Source organism: Pundamilia nyererei, unplaced genomic scaffold (assembly GCF_000239375.1).
Source record: "Pundamilia nyererei isolate P.nyererei 1_Seehausen unplaced genomic scaffold, PunNye1.0 scaffold00394, whole genome shotgun sequence".
NCBI lineage: Eukaryota > Metazoa > Chordata > Actinopteri > Cichliformes > Cichlidae > Pundamilia > Pundamilia nyererei.
In genome coordinates this window covers 367,360-376,661 of record NW_005187795.1, presented here as the reverse complement: position 1 = coordinate 376,661, position 9,302 = coordinate 367,360, and the positions used below count along the sequence as shown (strand labels likewise).

Sequence of the window (9,302 nt, the reverse complement as noted above, 5' to 3'; positions counted from 1 at the left end):
AATAAGCTTGTTTACCGTCTCCTGGAGCCTATCCCAGCTTTCATAGGGCGAAGTCGCCAGTTTGTCGCAGGGCCAACACACAGGGACAGACAACCATTCACATTCACACCTAGTGACAATTTGGATTATCCAATTAGCCTATCCCCACAAACACGGGGAGAACATGCAAACTCCACACAGAAAGACCCCGGCCTGATGGTGGAATTGAACTCAGGACCTTCTTGCTGTGCTATGCACTGTGGGCAGACCCCATGATCCACAGAGGGCCTCTGTACCACGTGTTTCCTGCCGGTGCTGTTCGGTATGTAGCTGCCTGCTCTCAGAGACGAACTGTTTGTTTCACTTGTTGAGTTCTTTGCAGCGTGCCAGTAAGAACCAGTTTAACTTCATATTTCTGGCAGTGGAATAAAACATGCTTTCATCTTCTCCACAGTAATCACATTTCCCTGTCTGCTGTTTCCTTATATTAAGTAACGTGCCTCCAAACATGGCTGTGTGGGGACACTGTGGGTGTGTCCACACAGGCCCACAGCAGTTTAGCCCTTGGGGACCACAAAAAACTGATGGGCACCAGATGGGTAAAGCTAGTGTGGGCAGGGCCCAGTGGGGGTTTGCTGGGGCCGTGTACACTGTGGGTTCATCACAAAATTCCACCAGGAAGTGACTAATGATGTTGTGTCTAACAGTGAAGCCGTGAGGCCTGTCCAAATGAAGCCCGTGCCAAGACCCATATCGTTCTCCAGGATATCACGTGACCACAGATAGGCCCCGTTTCTCTGAAACAACTTCCTCTTCATGTGAATCGAGCTGTTGAAAATATGCAGGAATCAGGTTTTTGATCTGAGGCGACTCTGACGATTATCACAGACACCATACGCACATTATGGAGCCACCCAAAAGGTGAAAACTATCAGCAGCGAGGAGCATTGTGACATGCTCTCGAGTTCATTCGATCTGCCCGTGGCCGGAGGGATTCGACCCGTTAAAGGACTTCATCACTGCATCGCCAGACGTGGCCGTCCTGGACAGTAGAGCTGCCCGCACAGCCCTCAAACAGCAGGGTTTAGTAACAGCCCCCACCCAGTTCAACAGGAAGCTACATGCACTCTTATTGCCAAAGAAGGAAGTCTGGTCATGTGAAGTGACTTTGTGATCAGTTTGTAAAGTGAAAATTAAAAACGTTGAGCAGAGATTAAAAGTTTGAAAGCAAAGCCTCGATGTTCACCCGCAGAGAGGAAAAAGCTTGTTTTCTGCACTCAGTCATCAGACGCTGGGCTCACCTGTTCAGTTAACAGAGACGATGACAACAGCAGCTCACCTGCTTTAAACTGGAGCAGGAGTCAGACCCTCTGCCTCTTGGTGAGAACACATCCGTATCCGTGGCTGTTCCTCTGAAGCACTGAAGCTCAGCCCCCACCATCATGTGACCTCTGCTGACGTCCTGCATGTCTGTGCAGGCTCTCAGTCGTCCCGTCACGGTAAGCTGAGCTCTTCAAAATAAAGGGCCGGACTCGCACCAGTTTCTTGACTCCTGTTGTTGTCTGGATGATACAGTCCAGGCGCTTCTCTGTAAAGGTTTCTTAGATAAAGTCCTGCACACTTTGTTTTACACTGAATGTAATTCTGAGTGCATTTGTGTTCTGGGCCACATGATGTGTTTTAACTTCTTATTTTTATTCTTGTTTTGTCTCAAATTGTTTTTCTGTTTATATAAATACATCACGTTTGCTTGATTCTTGGCCCGACATGTGCAAAGGTCACATGAACTCCAGTGAGCTCCCACTGTTGATCCACAGGGTGGAATATGATGTCGGCCCACCGTGTGCAGCTGGACGTCTCCTGGAAGGATTTCCTCAGGTTCAGGAGTGTTCATGGGGAGTGTTGATCATCCTTCCAGAAGCACATGTGTGAGGTCACACTGGTGTTGGAGGAGAAGGCCTGGCTCACAGTCTCTGCTCTGATTGGCCCCAAAGGTGTTGGATCAGGCTGAGGTCAGGACTCTGTGCAGGCCGGTCCTCCCGCACCAAACCGGCTCGTCCGTGTCCTTGTGGACTTTTCTTTGTGCACTGGTGTGCAGTCATGTGGGAACAGGAAGGAGCCATCCCCACACTGGTCCCACATACTGGGAACACGAAGGTGTCCGCAGTGTCTCGGTCTGCTGAAGCACGGAGACTCCTGAAGAACACCCCACACCATAACCCCCCTCTACCAAACTTTACACAGCGCAGTCAGACAAGTACCGTTGTCCCGGCAACCGCCAAACCCAGACTCGCTCGTCCATCGCCAGATGGAGAAGCGTGATTGGTCAGTCCGGGGAACACACTGACACTGCTCTAGAGTCCAGTGGTGGTGTGGTTTACACCACTGCATCAACTTTATTTATACCCATAGGTAAATTTGCTTTACAGAAAAATTGCAGCATTTGGCTTCAAAAGCACACATACCTGATAAATATAAACCTCACTGTAACACATTTATAGTACTTTAACGTTTCGAGTCAAAAAAACGATGTAAGGTGTGGGGGACAAGAGAGGGGACAAACGTTTCCAACTCTCATCAGGGTCCACCTGTCCAGTCTGCAGATTGTCAGCCACCTTCACTTCTTCACTGGAACATTAGATGGACTCTGTCCACCTAATGATCTGAGGTCATGTGACTGCCTGCACACTTTCACCTTTGACCTTGACTGAATCAGTTCATTTTTCCAATTTGTGCTGTTGTTCTGTGTCAGTGTGCAGACCTCTACAGTATCTTTCACATCGTTCCTTTTTCAGAATCACTTTTATTCCCATGATCACTGCGCTGACTCTCGCGCATGCAGCGACCATCAGGAGGGCCTCAGGTGCTCAGGAAGGCAGCTGTGCACAGATGTGGAAAGCAGCTAACTTCTCCTGTTCATTTATTCTAATTATTTATGCCTCACAGCTTCATAATGCCCTCCCTCGTCACAGCTCCTGGCTTCAACAACCCTTCCCGTAGGAGCGCACGGACACCAAAGACTGTTAGCACATGGCTAACATTAGCATTACTGTAGACAGCTCATCACGGTTACTCTGTGCTCTGAGAGCTGCGTGCACTGCTGCTGTTCATCTCTCATCTGCTACCAGCCCTCACTGTCAACCTGGAAACCTCATCACTGACATCATCACCCAGAGAACAAACAAACAAACCAACAAACAAACAGGCGTGTAAACAAAAAAATTTTATTTATCAGAGAGAAACAAACAGCAGCAACGCTGCCATGGGAGAAAACAAGAGCAGAGGGGGATTCTGGGTAATAACTGACGTGGTAACATCAGCACACACACGCACACACACGCACACAGAGGAAGTGAACAGAGAGGCTCATGGGAAGCTGTCATCGTCATCTTCAGCCATTTCTTTAGCAAACTCCAGATCCTGCTGCTCGCGTTCCCGACGCTCCTGAACGCACCACACACACACACACGCACACATACGCACACACACACGCACACACACGCGCGCACGCACAAAAAACAGATTGAATGCAGATGACAGGAAGTGCATCTTTATTATTTTATTCTGATTTGTCTCTGTGTAAGCTACAGTCACACGCTGCCACCATGTGGTCAACTAAAGACATGACATCACGTGCTGTGTGTGTGCGCGTGTGGCAAGGTGTTTCTGAGCAGTGTACCAAGAGCACGGAGAAAAGTTGTCGTACCATAGGCACGAGGAGTGTGTGTGTGTGTGTGTGTGTGTGTGTGTGTGTTACCTCTGCAGACTCCAGGTCCTTGTTGTACGCTTTGGGAGGAAACCTCATGGCCTGCAGGAGGACAGAGGGAGATTAGCATCAGGGTGATCGACTCTTAAACCTGAGGTCGTGTAACCGAGCGGATCCCCGGGTCCTGCTCCTCCACCTCCTCCTCCTCACATTAAAGCAGATTGAGGAGGAGCAGGAGGAAGAAGCTGCTTCCACAGATTTGACAAGAAGGCTTCCAGTCAGACCTCTGCCGACAGGAAGTGACAGAGCTCGCAGCATTATGGTGATGCAGAGCAGTCTGTGGGCGGAGCTTTTGTGATTTCACATTCTTGTGTTGACCTTGAGTCCTCGGGTGTGAGAGGTGTGTGTATGTTCAGGTGCGCTCACCTTGACCGACATGTTGTGGATGTCGAGGCAGAAGGAGATCCTCTGGTGGAACGCCAGCTGAGGCTCTCGGGTCCCGTAGATGTCCATGGTCTCCTTGGACTGGACGAAGCCTTTCTCGTGGTTGATGCTGGCCTCGATCACGCCGTCACGGATCGCCTGTGACGCAAACACGCAGAGGTCACACAGAGGTCATGAGGTCAGCGTTAAAAAGGCGGCGCTGAGCGCGTCCGTTTACCTTGGCAACGATGAACTCGGCGTCCTCAGGACTGTCGAGCTGCAGCTTCTGAGCGATGTCGGCGAGGGAGATCCGAGAGTACGAGAGGCTGATCATACGCACACCTGCGCACACACACAGATCAGTAACACACTGAGCGCGGCTGATGAGCAGCGTGCTGTGTGACGGCGGCGTACGATTGGCTCACCGGTCTTGATGACGTTGTGTCTGAGGCGGATGATGAGCGTGTACGTCCCGTCGGCCTGAAACTTCTCTCCAAACTGCTCCAACACCTGGTTAAACTTGGCCAGGTTACCTGTCCTCACAGCTGCACACAGATACAGGAAGTGAACAGAGAGGCTCATGGGAAGCTGCGAGTATCTGAAGGTAGGTACACCACTGTGTTAGCAAACATTGTTCCTCCAATCAGAACCCATCGTTTCGCCATAACTCTACGGTCACATGATCAGGCGTGTGTGTGTGACACTGACCCTGTGTGAGCAGGAAGTAGGGCATCAGGGAGCGTTTGAGTGACGGCTGTCTGAACTGCAGGCGGTCGGGAATCTCTCCCAGCAGCAGCTCCACCACGATCAGCAGCTTGTGGACCTGAACCGGAGCCGATCGATGCTTCAGTGATCAATACCAGACACCGATACCTGACCGTGTGTGTGTGTGTGTGTGTGCGTACCGTCTGTTTGAAGCCCACGGCGGTGTGCTGTGGAGCCTTCCTCAGAGCGTTGGTCAGAGTCCTGCGAGCCTCCGAGTACTCCAGCTGGATGGCTTTAATACGACCTGTGTGGGTCACATGACAGGCGGGTGAGCGCAGCGTCATGGCGGGAACTCGCCTGAGCGCCGCGGCTGTGAGCTCACCTGTGTAGTAGAGGTATCGCGCCCACTCGTTGTTGTTGGCGAGCTCGGGGAACACGGACTTGGACACGAGCTTCTCGGCCTGGTCGTACAGGTTGAAGTGCAGGTAGTTCCTCAGCAGCAGGTTCAGCAGCACCGCCTGCCCGTCGGCGTCGTGCCGCAGGGTCGCCGTGCGCAGGCGGGTGTGCAGGAAGCTGGGGGGGACAGGACAGTCGTGTGACTGCTTGTCTGAGGGTGTGATGTCATCAGGAAAGGAGAAAGGTGTGTACGTACCTGCGGATGATGTCGAGCTGGTTCTGGAACTCGTACACTCGGGCGTGGTAATAGTAGCACTTGGCGGCGACCAGGTCGAGAGCGCGGCGGTTCTTGGAGACGATCTTCTGCAGCAGGTCGTCCGACACTTTCTGCGCCTGAAACACAAACGTCACCGTCAGCACACAACAGAGCGTCACCGGCGAGCAGAGTCCCCCGGCTCGAGTCCTTCGACCTTCGTCTTCAGCTGTTCACAAAAGGCGTTTGTGCTGCTGGTTTGCTGCTACAACTACACATGTTTCTTTTCCAACTATTTATTTATGAGTGAAGTATGTATGTGTATATATGTATATATTGTACTATTCTTAGTTAGTGTATTGTCTGTCTTGTCTTAATGTTGGTTTAAAATGGAGCACTGTAACAAAAAATAATTTCCCCCAGGGATTAATAAAGTATTCTGATTCTGATTACCGAGGCTGGTCTCTGCAGCTGCTCGTGGAAAAACCCGGAGACTATGCGGGACACACACACAGGTGAGTGAGGGGCGGGACTCTCACACACACACACACACACACACACACACACACACACACACACACACACACACAGGTGAGTGAGGGGCGGGTCTCTCACACACACACACAGGTGAGTGAGGGGCGGGTCACCTCAGTGTATCTCTTGTTGTTGGTCAGGTGAACCACCAGCAGCAGCTGCAGGTACGCCTCCACCTCTGGCAGCAGAGGAGCTGCCGCCGCCTTCCCCGTGCGAGGACGAAACTGAACGTCTCCGTCGGCCATCTCCATCGGCTGAGACACACACCCACAGACACACACACACGCGCACACACAGACACACACACACCATCTGATCAGGAATCGATCACCTTGTTATAAATAATCAGGTTACTGTTTGATGATGCGGCTCTCAGAGGTCAGGGTTCACTTCCTGTTTGTCATTAATTCAAAGCTGCAGCTCATCTCTGCTCACCTCCTCCAGGAAGCCCAGCAGGAAGTCTCGGGTGGTGGCGTTGTTGGTGAAGAAGCCACAGATGGCTTTGTGGAGCACGTTGGTGTTGAGGCGGCGGCTGGTGGACGGCAGCGCCCGCAGAGCGCGGAGCACGAAGCGAGGCTCCTTCCCCGACACGGCCTTCTCGATCTGCTTCACGTGCTCCTTAATATCTGGGGGGGGGGGACGACATTAGCACCAGTCACATGACCCACAGACCTCGGCTCAGCGCGATCCTCATGTTTACGCCTTTTCATGCGACCTTTGACCTCCATCCATGCAGATGCTACAGAGAAGGAGCTTAGCTGCTTACAGCTGTGCTCATGACAACGTGGCTCTACATCCGTGTCGTACGGTGACGGTTACATCCTCCTGAGAACCGGACGATCCATTTATGTGTCCTGTTACACCTGAGCCGCCCTGATAGGTCCTGGTGTTCTACACAGACGACGTCCTGGGCTTGCATTCATGCCTCATGTGTTAGGGCGGAGCACAAAGTCGAGGCTCACATCAGTCTCAGGTAGGACTGCGTGATATACCGAGTTTTTAAATATATCGATATAGTCTATGTTACGTTATAACTAGACTTGTGGAGCCGCATGTTTGCCTCGCTTTCGTCCACTTTTGTCTCTACGCTGCGTTACTCGGCCTCGCCTCTCCTTCACTGAACACAACTCCCCCTCCGCCATCGCTTCACCTGCAGGCAGGACGGACACGACAGCTCTCAAAGAGGAGCTGCTCGGTAAAAAGAAAACATTTGGAGACTATTTTAGTGCTGTCAGCGTGACGTTAACGCCATAACGGCATTAACGGGGCAAATCTCTGTTAACGAGTTACCGCGGATCGCCCCGTACGGGGCTGGACAGCGTTAACGAGCTACTGTTTTATTTTATTCATGGAGCATTATTATTTAATAAGTGCTGATAATTTATTTCTGAGTAATTTTTCCTTGTACATCTGCGCTGTATGTTAATAAAAGTGCCTGTGTGAGATCTGGGACACAGCTTTGACTAAGAACTCTCTCTTTGTTCTCACTTTATGGCTTTAAAAATATTAAGATATTTATCGTATATCGCCATCCAGCTAAAGAATATCGAGATATGAATTTAGGGTCATATCGCCCAGCCCTAGTCTCAGGCAAACTGATGTTTATGTTTATCCTTCATAGGGCTGGGTTTCAAAGATTCATTAAATCCTGAATGATTTCAATATAAATGTATTTTAACGCCAGAATCTCAGGTTAAAGCTCACACAACTATTTCAACAACCACCAAACAGCTAAAACTGTAAACAGGAGCAGACATGCAAACACAGAGCGTGGATCGTCCACAGACGCCGTCGGGCTGAAAGCTGCAGGTTTCATCACTCTGACCAAACCTGACTGAACCAGCAGCAGAAGATCAAACTACGCTTCATGTTTGATAAACTCTTTTTCTCTCCTGCACTCCTTATTGTGTCGTACATGTCATTGTCTTTCTTTATGCCACCTGTTCTGACCGGTCTCCCCGATGTGGCGTCTGTGTAATGTACGGGCGGAAGAGGTCCTATTTCTCTGGCTGTTACGTCCTGCACAGCTCTCTCTCTCTCAGTGCACTCAGAGACCAGTTTACCATCAAATCCGTTTTCTGGGGGGGGGGGTTCTGGTGCCGGTGTCGTGCCAAAGTAGGTATCCCCGACAGAATTTGTTTCCCCTGTGCTGGGAGCACGCAGGAAGTACTGATGTTTTCATTTTGTGAAAAAGGGAAAAATTAGCATCGTTACATTACCAACAGAAAATTATATATCAGATGGGATTACTTTAATAAACCATTAACATTTTAGCTGATAACTATTTTTATTCTCCTGTAACTTTACTCTATAAAGAGCTAAATCCTCCAAAGTTTCAGGAGTAATGCGTCATAATAAGAAGTGTTTGTGAACGAAAAATCAGCAATGTGGGACCCTGTTTGTCCGTGATTTACACAGGGGGAACAAATTGTGGCAGGATCAGCCTGATATTATTTGTGTCCCACTATAACTTCGTTGTGTAAAGAGCTTACATCTCCAAAATGTCAGGAGTAGTTAGTCATTACAAGAAGTGTTTGTAAACTAAAAATCAACAATGTGGGACCCTGTTTGTCCGTGATTTGGACAGTCCACCGTGTGCTCCGGACGCAGGGGAAACAAATTCTGTCGGGGATACCTAGTTTGGCACGACACCGGTCTGAAGGGGAACGGGGCCCGGTCCGGACCCGCGAATGGGAGAGGTTGGTGTCGGTTTTAAGCTAAATGACGCGCAGACTCTCTGGGGCTGTTAGCCCCTCATGCTAATAGGCTAACCGCCGAGCTGCCGTGACTCTCGGTACCGGGCCAGCACAGACCCCGTTCCCGGGTCTGTGCTGGGGGGTATCGGTATTGGTGTTTGAAGAGTTTTACCGTCCAGGGTCAGGCTGTCCTGCTCCTTTGGCTGTTTGGCCGCATTAGCCGCCTCCTCTTCAGGCATCTCCACGTCCTGCGGCTCTGGGCCCACCTCCTTCGGCTCCTTTGGCTTCTCTGCCTTCGAGTCCCGGTCCCGGCCTCCCGCCTTGTCGCGTCGTTTGGCCGCGGTCTCCTTCATGCTGTGTCTGGGTGGATGAAACCGAACCGAGCTGACCCACAATGACTGGACACTATTCTGTGGCGCAGAGGATTCTGGGATATGACAGGCAGAAGCAGAAGAGAGCGGAAACAGCAGCGCAGGCTCGATAATCGATCACAGATGTGTGTGTGTGTGTGTGTGTGTTCCTGTCTAGCTATCTTTGTGAGGACCGAAATCTGTCACTTGTGAGTCACACACTCACCGGTCCTCACAAGTTTGAAGACCTTTTTGAGGCT

The 9,302-nt window shown here is 50.8% G+C and overlaps 1 protein-coding gene across 1 annotated transcript; it reads right to left on the bottom strand.

Annotated features, from left to right (window-relative positions):
- Positions 1-3,187: 3,187 nt before the first annotated feature.
- Positions 3,188-9,162, bottom strand: psmd3 (proteasome 26S subunit, non-ATPase 3). Its single transcript, XM_005753023.1, has 12 exons — positions 8,865-9,162; positions 6,432-6,622; positions 6,110-6,250; positions 5,466-5,602; positions 5,196-5,386; positions 5,014-5,117; positions 4,817-4,931; positions 4,534-4,653; positions 4,347-4,450; positions 4,112-4,267; positions 3,737-3,787; positions 3,188-3,423 (listed from the first exon to the last, which is right to left on the bottom strand). Exons 1-12 carry the CDS (start codon positions 9,043-9,045, stop codon positions 3,346-3,348), a joined length of 1,569 nt encoding a protein of 522 aa, XP_005753080.1. The 5' UTR covers positions 9,046-9,162; the 3' UTR covers positions 3,188-3,345.
- Positions 9,163-9,302: the final 140 nt, after the last annotated feature.

What these genes read in the sequence shown, in the direction of transcription:
- psmd3 (XM_005753023.1), bottom strand. Translation starts at nt 9,045, where the DNA reads ATGAAGGAGACCGCGGCCAAACGACGCGACAAGGCGGGAGGCCGGGAC. An exon ending in CAGCTCGACATCATCCGCAG is followed by an intron (nt 5,387 to 5,465) that starts GTACGTACACAC and finishes TGTCCCCCCCAG; the next exon opens with CTTCCTGCACACCCGCCTGC. An exon ending in TCCACAACATGTCGGTCAAG is followed by an intron (nt 3,788 to 4,111) that starts GTGAGCGCACCT and finishes GTCCTCCTGCAG; the next exon opens with GCCATGAGGTTTCCTCCCAA.